This window comes from Boleophthalmus pectinirostris, unplaced genomic scaffold, assembly GCF_026225935.1.
Source record: "Boleophthalmus pectinirostris isolate CB_2022bp ecotype Guang Dong unplaced genomic scaffold, ASM2622593v1 HiC_scaffold_3, whole genome shotgun sequence".
Lineage (NCBI taxonomy): Eukaryota > Metazoa > Chordata > Actinopteri > Gobiiformes > Gobiidae > Boleophthalmus > Boleophthalmus pectinirostris.
The window spans coordinates 34859294-34875629 of NW_026571299.1; the positions used below are offsets into that span (position 1 = coordinate 34859294).

The window sequence follows — 16336 nt, forward strand, 5'->3', positions numbered from 1 at the left end:
CCGTTTTAAATTAACTTGAAATAAAAATAATAATTATGATAAAAGATGAGGGCAACAAAATGTAATTGCCGAGAACAATCAATAGATGGCTCTAACGCAAGCTTTTCTAACCAACTATTGAGTAGTTTTCGCAGCTAGTTCTATAGAGATAAATATTCAGTCGTCATGATGAGCTTATCTTTTGTTTCACTAGTTACTACTGTAATTGAAATAATTTTGCAAAGACAGTTAATGTATCACAGTTGGTTACTCTAAGTATTAGAACACTGTCCATTGTGTTGTAAATACTAAACATGTCTTGACTTGATTGAACTTGTTCTGCTGTAACATTGTACAGCAATGAAAAATAAGGCCATTGTGTAACAGAGCATTTTATTAAAAAGGTGTGTTTGAATAGATGCAGAAATGTTCATCTTAAATACAATCTAAAATGAATCTTTTATATATTTATATATTTTTTTAATACTGGGAATGGGCTACTTTTAAAACATTGCATCTATTAACATACAACAACAGAGTAGCAATTAGCACAACCGCTATGAGGCAACCGAACTGTGGGGCGCGGGGGTACAACTCCATTGATAAAACACAAATCTACACATATTGGTACTGCTCCATAAATAATCGCACAATGGTGAAAGTGAAGGACAATCCAGTATCACCCGTTTTTCCCACACAACTTCATAAATACAACAAAATACACTTCAGTTTGGAGTGAGTTCAGTTTGAGTCCTCGAGACTGCTGCCCTTGCGCTCTGGCCCACACATTCGGACCATGATGCTTTGCAGGCTGGGCTCCACGATGCCCAGTAGCGGCCTCAGTGATGGGTCGCCGTTCCAACACGCCTCCATTAGCTGCCAGCACTCCTCATCGAAACTGGGCAGACGCTCTGGTCGGGACCCTACAGGATTAAAAAAAAAGATATATTCAGATATATAGAAATAAAAGACTGAACACAGAGAAGACAAGACAATATGGAAACACTACAAAAGACACATTTCTTATCTATGTCCTAATATTTTATGGAAATAAGTTCAAAATAAATTATTGGTTTTACTGACAATTGTATTGTTGTAATACAGTATATGGTTTGTCCCCATGCTTAGAAAGAAAACCTTAGTATCCTTAGTTTGCAGGTTAAAACTCTTGCAACCCTGGTTCAATTTCACAATATCCAACATGGCCATTTCACCACTTCTAATAGATGATGACCACTGCAGACTGATCGCTACTAGTGAGGGAATGTTATGTCATCCTGTTGTAGGCACTAAACATGTGATTAAATCATAGACTGTATAAAGAAGTTGACTAAGTGACGTCATCCACAGCGTTGGGCTTCATTCAAATGAAGCTCACCAAGGCTAGGAATTATGAGGTGAATTTGTAGCAGATTTCCATTTTAGGAATAGGAATTGATTTCCGGACAAAACAATATAAGCGATATAAAACCCCCAGGATCATGTAGGGTGGGTTAAGGACCACAATGACAAGTATGTCAGCACCAGTTACAGACAGTGGGTGACGCTTTTTTTTCCCAATACAAAGTGAACTGGAGATGCACTCCATGGAACCAGAAGTGTGCCCATGCTCACTTCCTATTTGGGGAGCAGTGGCTAGCAAGTTATCCATGTCCATTTGTATATACAGCCTATAAATTAAATACCGTGAACAAGTACTCAGGTACTCTACCTTTTTTAACATTGGTCCAGAGCTGGTCTTTGCTGGAACATTTCTCAAAAGCTTCTGGAAGCTTCACTGAACCAGTGCACAGGTACCAGAACAGGATCCCAAAAGCATACACATCAACTGAGTTATCATATTTTCCTGTTAAAGAAAAAAATGGGACAAGCAGAACTGTTAGCTTCATACATATTAGAAGTAATAAACTATATCGACATTTATAAACCTGTGAAGAGTTCAGGTGCCATGTGAATGGGGGTCCCAACAATGCTGCCCGACATCATGGCTTCAGGCTTACAAAATCCCAGGTCAGTGATCTTAGCGCGATTTTGCTTGTCCAACTGAATAAATATGAAGAAATAGAAAGATATGGAGGAGAGGGGTCTGTGTTTTCTCACTGATGACCACTGAACTCACCAGGACATTTTTTAGCTTGATGTCTCTGTGTAGCAAGCCCTGGCTGTGAAGGAAGCGGATGCCCTCAACCACATCAAGAGCGATCTGAAGCCTCTCCTTTAGGGACAAACCAGCCTGTCAGAAAAAGAAAAAAAAATAGTTATAGTAGATTATCTTTTATTCATATCTAATTTATTATCTGACACTCAAAGACCCTTTACAGTGCGTAATTAATTCACACTCTGCAGCGGTAAGATACAGCTGCAACAGACCAACAGAAGTGAGGCTGCCAGTCTGCTAATACAACACTCACATTTATTAATTCTGGACAGTAGTATGAGGAAACTACAATTTTAAAAGGATACTGGTCAAAATATTCTAACATTTTAAATTTACAAGATTAATAAAGCAACATATAAAATATTAAATTTAAGGGATAATTGTAGTTGCTGGAGAGTATTACCTTCAGTCCTGTGTACAAGTCTCTATGTAGCCTCTCCATTATGAGCAGCACTGCTATGCTAGAGCCCCCTGCATACGTGTGGTCTATCACTGACCCATGGAGGTCCACCAAGCGCTCGTGTTTGGGAAGAGATCTGGAAAATTAAGAGAAAATACACTAGTGTTGAACCTGATGATTATGAACTACATTAGTAAAATTAACTATTTTTGTACAATCACACACAAGTAACGGCATGACATCTCACATTCATCAGTAGAGATGAAATGACACAGATAATATATGGTTACTCCCTGGGTATAGTGTGTTTTCCAAATGTTGGAAAATAACCAGTAAAGGTTCACAATATTGTTCAGTATTTCAAAAGCAATGCAGTGTTCAGCATATTTTCTTTTAGCTGTACTTCCTATTTATTAAATCTCCTCAAAATAATCCATTCTTAATGTTAATGATCAAAGCAAAGCCCATTTCTGTAATTTTAACAGTTTAATACAAGTATAATAAAGTAAGAATTAAACATGATTGAATCGATCTTTTGTGTGTTTAAGGTGTTGTAAGATAGGTACTTTGGAATTTTGTTTTCAGTAATGAAGTGGTCTCTGGTTTGAAGTCTGAGAAACACTGCACTAGATTAATCCAAACTATTACTAAATGTATTTTGTATTATCATCAGAACAGAAAATACTAGTGCATCTCTTTTACTGTTGCTGGCTGATAGAGGGCTGTGATATCACTGTCCTCGCACACCAGTGTGAAAATCCTCCAGGCCTGAACAGTCACAACTATTTACTGTTAAATAGGTGGAGTCATGACCCTTTACAGAGCAGCTGTCATGATGGATGTGGATTAGAAGAATGCTTTCAATATCACTGGTATTTCCCCTGGCTCCAAAGCAGTGTCACTTCCCAGAAAGCATAGGTCCTGGTTAGTGTGGGGCTGGTTTGTACCTTGTGTAGTGAAACTCCAAGGCGAGGTCATTCCAGTGCTTGTCATCAGGGGGCACCACTGACTTGAGCGCACAGGGGTAGTGCCCGCCCCAGCTGTCACACAAATACACCACTCCATACTGGCCACGGCCCAACTCTCGCCCCAACTTTGGCTTACCTGGAGCAAAAAGACGAGGCATATAATATGACCCAGTTAAACTTAAAAGGGATGTATGTTTAAAAAAAAAATACTTGAGCTTTTAACCATGTTATGTTTTAGTTAATCATAATCTGACTCATATGATTTGATTGATTCATGCATGTTTGAGTAAATCTTTATTGTCCTGCATTTAAGGCTTGAGTGCTCAGAAAATCTTTGTTTCCATCCACCCCTTAGTACACATTTGCACTTATTTCGGAAAAAATATGAAGATTAAAATTTGGGACAATGAATGGAATTAACAGTCTTAATCCTACGCCAGTAAGTATCTTGCTTGCTTAATTCTTAGTTAATTGCTGGTTTAGATAAGTCTTGAGAGGGACAGAGAAAGGGAGAGAGATACTTTGTTGATGCCAAGGAAATTCAAGTCTTAAGCCTGTCCACTGCACCACTTTTATAAAACTGTTTGATACCACACTACACAATGTGAGGAATTTACTGTGTGATGGTGCTGTGGATAATACAATCAGTCATGGAAAAGACCAAAGTTTTGTTGGAGCGAATATCGGCTCCAGGCTCTGTGCGGTAACATCTCCATAAATGTACAGATTATCATTTGTTTTTGCCTTTGTAAAAGTTAGTAAATGAAAGGGAATTGGTGAAAGATGGTCCCATTCACAGTGCAATTCTTCTCTAATTAATGACAAGAACTTGCTTTACGGTTGACCACAGACACTGACCGCGTCTGACTCACAATTTTTAGCTATGAGTCCACATTTTCAATCAACATCAATCAAAATCTTGCTAGTTAAAAGGTGCACTTTTTTTCAGCTGGAGTGCTGGCTACACTTTTGTCTCCATGGAAATGTTACTGCTTTGTATGTGTTACAGTATGGCATTAAACTTATCTATTTCTGTGGAGACAAGCAGTTAATCCCATAAACACAGCATGTTTTCAGGATGATTTTTTAAGACCAAATAAAAACACTGAATAAAAATATTGATAAAAGAAGTTACATACTCTATCTTTAGTACTAAATAAAGCATGCATCTTTATTTATGTACAGTAAAGACTGGTAGGTTAAGACGTTTACAGGTTAGTGTCGGCAGAACATAGCTGTGACTCACCATGCAGCAGGACGTCTCTAAGGGAGCGGCTCAAGCGAAAGGCGGGCGAGGCGAGGGGCGTGGTCTTTCCTCACACGCAGCCACAGGTCCTCAGTGCGCTCCAGTCGACCCGTATGCCCTTCCTCCAACTGCCAACATATGCAATTAGCAGATGCATTAAAAACTAGAGCAGGGTTTGCTCATTTCTACTGGCATGTAGTGTTAAACCGGTTAGCAGTAGACTCTCATCTCTTTTTTATGTCTTACCCCTGTTTTATTAAATTTTTGCATTTTGGAAAGCATACATTTTTATTTGTGAGAGGTGCTCTATAAATAAAGTCTTTCTTATAAAATAGTTTACATTTTTCATTAATAATGTACTTCAAATTTGATGCTATAATTAATTACAAATACTAACACATAATAAAAAGACACAATTTCACAATTGCTCTGATTATAACCAGTACCAAATGTATGCAATTATTATTCACATATTTTATTTCTAATCATATGTTACTAAGCAACAGGATTTTTAGCTGCTTTAATAGAAACAACTAAACAATTAGTTTTCATATCATCTATTATGAAGCTTAGTCATGTATTTCTAATTATCACTAAACCAATCTTGGTTCATTTAGCTGTGAATTTTTGTCATTATTTCAAAACATGTAACATGCCATTCCTAGCATTTATAGAAAAACTGCAGCGCAGAGTTTTGTAATAAATTCTCAAGCAAGTAAAACTGCAACAGTTGGCTCATTCAGGCACAAAGAGCGACTTGATCTGCTTCAGACTGACAATGGTTACGAGTATATAATGTATGTAACTTTATTAAGAGAGAGGACCATGGAAATGCAGACAGTGATGTGAGCCACACTGTTCGTCATGTGATGATTGTCATCAGGGCAGTTAGACTCAAATGCATTGGTCAGAGCCACAGTCGCACATATTTACATATTGAAGAATAACTCAAAGCACAGGGAAGCTGCCATAGCTCCAAGAAAAGTAAAGGATTGTGTTTGATAAGACTATAATGTACAGTGACAGACATTGCACTAGAGTAAGAGAGAGAGAGAAAAAAAAAAGACCGTCACTAATCTAATAAGAAACATAACAAAATAGCATGGCCACTTGTCGATATTGAGCTTGATAGAAGATTATAGCCTTTTAGCCCTGGTCAGTTACACCTGAGGCCACCTAGTTTCTACAATGCTGCTGCCAAAAAAACAAGATTAAACTGTGCACTAGTGCTAGCATGCAACTACGATAAATGCATTGCCAATAGCTAGTGTGCTGTGTGTTACTTTTCAGCTTTGTACAAATCAAATGTTTCAAGACTGAAAAGGTTGAATTTTTACAAAAGTGTTACTAGTATTTACTGAGCAAAATTCACTGATTAATTCCATTGCTTACAAAAACAAATAACTCTTAAAAATAACTTAAAATTAATTATTCTGAGGTACCTGACGTAGAGACGCAGCAAAGGCCTCGTGTGAACTGTTGAGTCTCGTCCTGAACTGGGAGCAGATGCTTCGGGCGAGTTTAGCGGCGCTCAGACTCTCAATGGCATCCTGGGCCACTTTACGCTTCCACTCTGAAGTGATGGCCGGTGGGTTCACAAAGGTTATCCGATGAATTATCTAAAAATACACAGAGATGCCGAATTTCCATGCTTTTTGAGGACATTACATTCACATTCATTCACTTCCATTCATTTTATGGAGACCTTAACCCTAACCCTTAATATATTTTAACCCATATGTGAACAATAAATCATGTTAATGATCAAATAATAAAGGATTGTGTAATGGGGTCCTGATTTTTGTGCCCTTAAGGGAGGTAGATGCACTAGAATTGAGTGTGTACACAGGTTTTAGTCCCCACAATTTGATAAATATACACCAACACACAAAAACTGTAGTAAAAACCTAACAATGATAAATACATTTAATTGGTAATAGAAATGCTACAGACCTGTTTGATTTGTTCCCACACAAAACGTGTTACAGAGGAACCGGAGTGAAAGGTGACCTCTACGTGATAGGCAGCATTTAGTAACTGTAAGAAAAGCAGAAAACCGTGAACAGGGAAATCCTCAGTCCTTTGCGATCTATTGTTAACATACTATAGTGCCTGTGGTATCATAAAACTGGAACACGCGTCTCTCATCGATTTGTTTTACTGTATTTGACTGTACACCCAAGATAAAACAAAAAATGACCTACTAATACATGTGGTGGCCATGTTTATTAAAACAAGTTAGACACTTGATATAATTTATTATTTGTTTTTCAACTGTTGCAGTATTATTGTTAGTATTTGAGCATAAAATATTATTTGCAGTAAATTTTACTTCCTTAATGTTTAATGTTTAGAAGTATTTCATATAACTGAAACAACAAATATAAGTAATAATTGACAACTTAACTTGAAAGATTTATTTTCCCCAGGGTTATGGAGTAATTGGGTGTGGGCCCAAGTACCAGAGCTTAAAAAGGTTGGGGACCACTGATTTAGAATATACAACTCTTTTAAGTTTGTCATTTCTGTTTATATAAAAACATGTAAAACTTCATAAAAAAGGCCACATGCCTAACACTATTGTCCCAAATATGAACATTATATTGTTTCTATTCAGACTTTTCTTAATCGTGAAACCCTCAGTGTCTCTTCTGATGTCACAAACCTGTTTGAGGTGGTTTGAGGTGACGTTGTGTACGGAGGACTCCATGTTGGATTTCTCTAAACTGTTGAGGCAGCGCTCCAGAGTACCCACAAAGCTCTCCCTCAGATAGTCCACGGAGCTGATGAGTTTGTTGGCCACTGCCTGGTTCAGTCGCACAACAATTAGCTCCTGGATCTGGTGGATGCATGACTTTATCTCCTTTGATGTAACAGCCTCTCCGCTTGTAGTGACAATAATGTCTGTAGGCAGGAAGAAATATTTTGGTTATGATAGGATATGGAAACAATTATTAAGTGAGTAAGTGAAATTATAGCTTCAGCTCATCAAACAAGATAATTTAATAAAAATGTGGAACTGCAACAAATTTCTAAGACTAGAGAGTAGAATTTTTTTGTATTGGTACAAATTCAAGACCTGCTGGGTAGGAGTGGGCAATATTGACAAAATATCTAATATCTCTGTTTTGTGGAGATAATGCGTTGCTGTATTCATCTTGTAAATGTCTCATTCAAGAAAGTGAATGGACTGTGAAATTATTAAAACCAAAAATACAGGAATATCACTTAAAACACTATGGAAGATTACACCGCAAGTTTCTGAGTTTGTAATCAGCTCTTTTTTTAGCTATAAAATGCATATTACAGACAACCTCCAAAACAACTGCACTACCATCCATATTGTCTATCACATCTACAGTACAATGGGATTTGGGGTTTTAGCCTTGAGAAATTGGATGGAAAATTGTACAAACAATTCCATACAGAGTAGAGTCGTAATAGAAATGAGGTGTTTTTGCAGCAATAAAAGAATGGAAAAACGAATGGAAAATACTGAAGCTAAATAGTTTAATTTGTATTAAGTCTTAATGCAAAAAACTATTTATCAATCAGTGTTGTGAAATGTAAGAAACTTGTCATCTCCAGTTGATCGAACTCATTCTCTGGGAGGGCTCTCTTTGCAGACTACAGCTGTGCAGCCCAAACATTACGAAAACCAAAGGAATTCAACAAGAAAACTATGTCAATAATACCTTCTGTGCAATTCTATTGTGGATTATGATAAAACAAAATCCCCATTTTTACATGACGGGAAAAAGTATGTGCCAGATTAGTAAAAAACAAAGCATGCAAGTTTATCAAAATTAATCTGTCTAATCTAATCCAAGTATTGTGATCTAATTTAAACATGAGACTAAAGAGGATGCTTCCAATTTTTGTACAAGACATCTTTTCTGCACAAATGATTATGTCTTAAAAGAGCAAAACTAATTCAGGACAACCATTACATTTTCAAAGAGAGGCATAACTCATAAGAGCAGAGCTTTACGTTCCATACTGTTTATTACAGGATGAGGAGCTAATACTTTGTATTGAGCTATTTCCTTTAGATACAATAGTTCTAGAGCACACCATTTCATTTTACCTCTTCAGTGCTGCCTGACATTGTTATAATTTAAATCATATGGTTTTTAGTCATTTAGGGTTTCTTTTTTTAGTTTAGTAGTTATTTTTTTATCTGTGTTGTTTTGTGGATTGTTAGAGGTAGAAAACAAACATTATATAAAAAAATATGATATCTAACAGGACCAAGTATGAGACTGTAAACAAGAATAACATGTAAAATATGAATTATTTAATGAATACAATGGTTCAACTCGTTAATATATTTTTTTGTATTTATTTATTTAAAGGACGATGCATATTAAAAGACAGTTAATGCAAGAGGCAAACATGTACCGTATTTTCCGGGCTATTGGGCACGGTCTTAAGCCTCCAACCCCATCAAAAAACGACTGCACGACCCCACAATCCAGAGCGCCCTATATACGAATCCACTCGGGTGTCCCAGCATGACTTCAGTAAACTACAAAGCCGCACCACCCGCAGTGCACACAAACACGCACGGAGCAGACAGCAACCGCACAGCGAAAAACACCCGCAGCCACACTTATCAATCCACACGAACGAGGAATGGAACAGAGAAACGAACCGAAAAAGCGAGTGCAATGTGCCACTTCTAGTCATAACTGAACAACCGAGTCACTGCGAACACGGCAACAATCCAGCGGTCCCAGACAGCACCCTCCCTACGCGCCACAATTGAACAAAGCCGAGAGTCACCGTGAACACGCCAAAGTCTGACTGAGCCATCTAACTGTTGTGTTTCGTTCAAAGTTCGGTGAGGTTTATTTGTGAAAAAAGTTTGAAAATAGACCATTCTATGACAGTGCACCTTATAATCCAGAGCACCTAATAGTGCGGAAAATACGGTACTTGTTAATATGCAGGACTGAAGGCAAAGCTAATTTCCATCCTTAGTCCCTTGCTGGACCAAGGCTAGCCACATAACCCATTATGACCCATTAAGCCATTATGACAATGAATATGATATTTTAAGTCATTTAAGTGTTTATCTTAAAATACTGTTTATGTAAGAAAAAAAAATGAATCGCATTATTCCAAGACCCAAACTTTTTTTTTATTGATATAGATGCGTGATTGACAAATTTACTTACTATAGGGAATATTCTAAGAAAAAATAATATTACATTCATATTAACTTTAAACTGACCTGTAAATTCAAGGTTAGCAGCATCGTCCAAAAGCTGCTCCTTCATGCTACTGAGTGTCTCGATGATCATCTCCTTCATTTCCTCCTGTTTGCGGTTTGCGATGGCCATAAGAGATGTGAAGAGCTCGCCCTCTTTCTCCCGGGTGTACTCCAGTCTGCGGGGTGTGATCTGGAGGTCTCTCTGCATGTCAAACGCCTGTGAAGGGGGACAGAGAGAAGTCCATAGCATTTATAAGACTAAACTGAATAGGACTGGATCCTAATAGTAACCTCTTGAACCATCTTTTGATATGGACCCCCTGTATGCAATGCAATAATAAGTAAGTCAGTCTTTATTTATATATAGTGCTTTTCACAGATATTTTTTGTCACAAAGACGCTTTACAGAGCATTACATTCACCATTATTCATTCACTCTATACCTGGTGATGGTAAGCTACTGTTGTAGCCACAGCTGCCCTGGGGCAGACTGACAGAAGCGTGGCTGCCACGCCAATCGGCACCAACGATCCCTCCAACCACCACCATCACACACACACCACTTTCCTACTAGGCAATGTGGCCACTAGCACCAGAGCTAATTTATTGATTGTTTGTATTTAACTGACCTTGACTATCAACTGTTCTTGGAGACCTGTAGGATGTTTAGGGTTGATGGGGGAAACCAGAGCGCCTGAATGAACCCATCCAGACACGGGGAGAAACATGCAAACTCCTCACAGAAAGGCCCGGGCGACCCGTGGCTTGAACCCGGAACCTTCTTGCTGTGAGGCATGAGTGCTAGCCACTCAGCCACCGTGCCGCCACCACATTATCATCAGCTTTAAACGTCAAAGAGCTTCGTTTTGGTCACAGTTTTTTATAAGTTTTGAAAAGCTTTGCAAGAGGTCTTAAAAATAGCCAGGTCCAAACTAAACATCTTGAATTATAAAAGAGGGTTGGCATTTTAATTTCAAATGATTACTGATCTATAACATCTTTATTAACCATAACATTTTTCTTTTTAAGACAGTAGCTTGTCACGTAGGACATTAGGACATTTGGGTCACTAGCATATCCAATGGTAAAATAGGGGTTACTGAAAGAAAATCTTGGAATGCACTGATGGTCATAATTATATGCCTTGTATTGATGCACAGGAGTGGTAGTCAAACCTGGTTAATGAAGAGGTCAAGACAGCGAGAGTGCAGCCCATTGAGCATGTTGGCAGCCTCCACTTGTTGGTTTTGCAACACTTGTCGAGCGAATGGCACAAGTAGTCGGTGCAGTCGGTCGAAGCCTTCTCCCAGCATGCTCTGGGGTTTGGCTCCTGGAGCGGGGGTCTGACTGGGGGCACCACAGGAGCAGTTTCCTGCCGAGCCACTGAGCAGACCCAACGACAGCAGCTGTTTGTGCAGGGAGCTCTTCTCTTTATCTTTGTCCTTTTCGGGACGGTGCCCAAGGTCAGGGGACACTGCTGTGGAAGAGTCAGGGACTCGGATGAAGCAGACAGGATACGGGAGCATCTCTTTGACTTTTCGGAGCTCGCACACCTGCTCTGTGCTCAGTTTGTCCTGGTTAATGGCATAAAGGAGGATAGGAATCACTCCACGAGTGTAGTCCTCCAGGGCTTCTTCAATGGGCTGGACATTAGAGCACGGCACCACCATTACTTTTGCTTCCTAAAAGTACAGGGAAAATTGTTACAAAATCACTTAAGGCAAATTTGACTAATTGTATTTCCACTTTTGTACAAAACTGTATCAAAACACTACAAAACAAATTGCTGTCATGAAAATGTTAAACAAATAATGTATATATCCCAGGCTTTTGGGCCACTAACCCGCCAAATGTCAAATGTTTACAAAAACACAAGCAGCAATATTTATGGTGATCCTGGAAAAAAGAAGACAAATGACGCACATTAAAGGTTTGTTTAACCCCTTATAAATAACAACCAGAAATAGACTGATGCTGAGACCCAGAAGAGTCAGAACACAGCAGCACAAAGGCGACAGTCAGTCCTGTCTCCAAGAAACAAGCCCCTCTGAGCTCTTCTCTGGAACAAAGATAGACTGAAAACATTAAACACAAGCAGCGAAATCAGACCACTGTTAGAACTGCCCTGGTGCACAACATACACAAACATGTCTACAGGCTATTCTGTGTAGCTTTCTGGCCTATATATTAAAAGTAAAGACTAATAACTGTGCCAGGAATAAGCACATTTAAGAGCCCTCGCTAAATTTACATGGATCTGATAACGAGCAGAGCACCACTGGTCATTGCTACAGCTCCACAAACTTGCAACATCCAACCTGAAAGCATTTCGGAAATAATTGAATAGGTCACGACTTTGTGTCCCCTGGGTTACAGGGGTGATTAAGCTCTGGTTGGGAAGCTTAGTAAATTTCTGGGATAAGGCTAATTAGCACATTGGTTTACATCTGCTGGTCTCAACAGAAGTGCCACTGTGGCAGTGAGGTGTGACAGTCGCGATGAGCAGAGAGATTCTGAGACTTCAGTCACTCCTAAACATTTGTTTTCTTTAAATCAACAGGAAGAGACCAAGAGGGATAATGTTCTGAAGTTTAACATTCAAATATTAAAACCTTGGAATCAAAGTAAGAGTAACACACATGCAGACAAAATCAATGAGAAAGTACACTAGATTTGTCTTTTAATCTTTTAGTAGAACCAATAGTAAAAACCAAAATGGCAAAATGTTGTTTATTAAAAGTTATTTCAGGCACGAGAATGGAAAGTATCCCAGGACACAGCTGTAACCATGGTGACTTCATCACAGCAAAGAGTTTTAGAGTTTTTTTTTTTTTTTTTTTTTTTTTTACAAGTCTCAGTCATGTGAATCACACCAGACCAGCGGCATTACGTAAGGGGGCAGGGCGGGTGGGCTGCCCCAGGACACAGCTAGGCCTGGCCTAGTTTGTGGGGCAGTATGATGCTCGAAAAGGGCTCTAAAGGATTAAGGACTAGTTTCCACGTGTCACCCCTGATAAGAAGTGACTACAATCCTCACACCATGCAAAATCCATTCACTCCCACAAAATATTATAATTTTCAGGTTGCACTGACTGAATACCAGAGTTAATACCGGAACACTACAATTGTTCTTTCAGTAGGAGCAAAATAGAAACCTGTTTGTGCTTTGAGCGTAAGCAAGACATGTGAAATAAGGTCAACTTGGAAATCAATCAGCTGAAATGCTGTGACAATAATGATGTTTTGATATCACAATAGATTAAAAAAACTTTTGAATAAATGCAAAATGAACTGCATTTTTATAGTACCATATATTTTTAAATATAACCTTAATTGTAGACATGTAGACAAGGTACAGAATATTTTTATTGTTCACTGGTCATACTAATATTCAAAAAGTGCACCTAATTTGCCCTATAAATTCAGATGCTAAAAAAGGAAAAATATAATTCCTGGCTAAAGTCATGTCACAGCTAAAAAGATTTGCCAATGAATTTGTTGACAATTTATTGGTACATAGATACTGATCAGTAGCTTGCACTTTCTGTCAAAAATTAATTTGACCTATGGCCTGGTCAATGATATCAGGTGTTATTGTCATTTCATGGTTCTTATGTTGAACTGACTGATGTACTTTAGTGCTGGTGCCTACCTGTAGCAGTGGGTGGTGCAGGGTGATCTCCAGCTCGGCCAGCCTGTGTGCGGGGTCCTCACACTCCTCATGGATCTCCAGGTCCTCTCGGGGCACAGTGTCCCAGCGCCCACAGTTGGCTGCCAGCTGATGGACCAGCTCGTACTGGCCAGGCAGGGCCAGGCTGAGCCGTGTCTGTCGCCCATAACTGAAACACAGTTTACGCCTCTTACACACAGTGCCCTGAACACCCTCACAGGCTTCTCCGGCCTCCGGGCCCAGAGGTAAGAGCCTCTCCCCTAGAAGGCAGTTTAGGAGCTGGTACCGGGCAGCACAGTCCTGTCCCAGGATGACCACATAGGGGGCAGCACCCACAGTGTTTCGTAGGAACTCGTCTTCATGACTGGGAAATGCAATGCAGCTGAGCTGGCCTGGAGGAGAAGAGAAGACAAAATATGACTAAAAACGCTCCCTAAAGCAACAGGGGTTATTTAGAACAGGGAGCTTTCTAAAAAGCAAATACTTGTGCAACACTACTAGGAATATGCACAGGACCACAGTTTAGGAATGTTACAAAATGTCTCGCCTTTGGAGATTTTTTCCAGATATATTCCTCAAATCTAGAGTACAAACAGAAGAATCAATTCAGCCTCTTTATTGGGGGCACTCTGCATAATCCTTAGTGATGCTGAGTCACAGTCTCAAACACTTATATAACGAAGAGCACACTGCACTGCAGTGGCCTATTTTGTACATCACTTTCTCATTCTGTTGTGAATGGGTTTTGGCTGTTTGCTTGCGTAACTGCATGTGTTAAAACTCAGGCAAATACAAAAAAAATTGTCCAGAAAGCTTTTTGTTTGTTTGCTTGTTTTTTAAAGAGTAAATAGGGATCATGTATGTTTATGTTGTCTACTTTTGCTTTTTCTTTCCATTTAAAGTAGGGTTTTGCCATATGCTGAAAACGTAATATTTAACATGAAATCATGCCATCAGGAACATAAAAATCATAACAGAAAATATAGTTCGAATGGTTTGTTGGTCTTCTTTCATGTGTGTATGATTCTACCATTAGTGTGACTGTGTTATCTGACAATGTTTGTTCGTGGCTGCAAGTAGAAGTCTCCTTTCCCATGCCATTCATTTCTAGTAAGAAGGCATTGTTGGATGAACAGGTGAGCAGACCTACCTGCTTCAAAGGAGGCTGACTCCGTGCCGATAGTTGATGCACACGCATTGCTGTAGTTTTGTCTAATATCCCTGAAGAAAGTGTTGGTCTCCTTCAGGTTCATCTTTAACTGAATTGAATGCTTGTTATAGCTGCTGATAATTCTCGTCAGCTCTCGAGCCAACGGGGTACTTTTCTGTGGCTGTGGGTTCCCCTCCATTATGACAGATACACTGTGAGCTTGACAACGCCAGTACAGTCCGTGTGATAATTTATGCCGTTGTTTTGTTATTGAAGTTATTAGGTAAAGCTAGCTAACCTCCAGTAGTGCAACTACATATGTTGCAGACATTTAAACCAACAAGCCAAATAGCATTCTGGTAAACAACTAACATGGAAGAATGACAAAATGGGCTGCCAAGTTTAGGACAGATCAAGTATTTTATGTTTGTGCCAAGCGTGCCCACGCTCGCCCTCGGTCCATCCACGTTAGCAGAGCTAGCCTGAAGGCATCTCCAGCCCGTCTGCGCCCCGGCCTGGCACTGCCAACATAGCCCCTGTCTTTACGTATAAACTCCTGGAAAAAGAGTAAAAGCCATGCAGTTCCAAGCTGAAAACGGTTCCCTAGTGCCGTATCAGCCCCGGTGTAAAACGGCCTTGTTTTGCTAATGCTTCCGAGGTGTTCTTCCTAAAGCGCCGCCGCGGCTCTGGAGAACAGCAGCCCAGCCGACATCCTCCTCCAGGCTCCGAGTCGAGGCGGAGCGAGGTTGCACTGTTTTCGGTGAACACCCGGAGATGCAGGGCTTGGAGTGTACAGGCCAACACTGAGCGAAGGCCGAGCGATCAAATCAGTGCAAAACAGAAACTTCGCAGAAAAATCCCGAGTCGAGAATGCAAGGCGGGGTTGGGATGGCGCAAGTGTTTGTGGGAAATGTAGGACTTTGGTTTTGCCCGCTGACTTATTTAAAGTCATACCATAGTCTATAAACTCTACGCAACATGCTTTAAAATTATGTTTACATTTAATTATTATTCAGTCACGATGCTCCACACTGACGTGATATTTTGTTAACACTGGCTGGGGCTCACACCCATAGGCTGTACATGCCTTAATAGATTCCTGGTATGTGCTCTAAAGGAAAAACACATATGCCTAGGACTATTTGTTTGTGACACTGTAGCGCCATCGTGGAACAGGTACACTGAAGTACAGTGCATATTCCTAAACAGTCATGGGATAAGTGTAATATAAAATATATTATACATAATATATGTATGTAGGAAATTTGTTCTCAAATTATTATTATTTTTTTTTTATTATAATGTAATTTTTACTTTCCCCATGGATGTAGTCTAGTGATTTTTTGTCCCTTATCTCAACATGTTAGATGATTTCAGCAATTGTGAATTCACTGCCCTCTAGTGATTACTTCAGGTCAGAATAGTTATAATCAGAGTTGGGTTTTTGTCAATTGTCAACTTCTGCAATGCAAAAACACTGCAATTTCAAAATTGCAAAATTGAATGATATTTAGATAGATATGTCATATTAACAATTAGCTCGGACCACC

The 16336-nt window shown here is 39.4% G+C and overlaps 1 protein-coding gene across 1 annotated transcript; it reads right to left on the bottom strand.

The window, feature by feature from the left end:
• Positions 1-355: 355 nt before the first annotated feature.
• dstyk (dual serine/threonine and tyrosine protein kinase) lies at positions 356-15684 on the bottom strand. Its single transcript, XM_020934182.2, is given in 15 exon segments — positions 356-902; positions 1691-1825; positions 1908-2022; positions 2099-2212; positions 2541-2673; positions 3485-3641; positions 4752-4777; positions 4779-4879; positions 6194-6370; positions 6705-6788; positions 7417-7655; positions 9988-10183; positions 11142-11648; positions 13619-14028; positions 14787-15684. Coding segments are annotated over 15 exon segments (2775 nt in total). The 5' UTR covers positions 14986-15684; the 3' UTR covers positions 356-720.
• Positions 15685-16336: the final 652 nt, after the last annotated feature.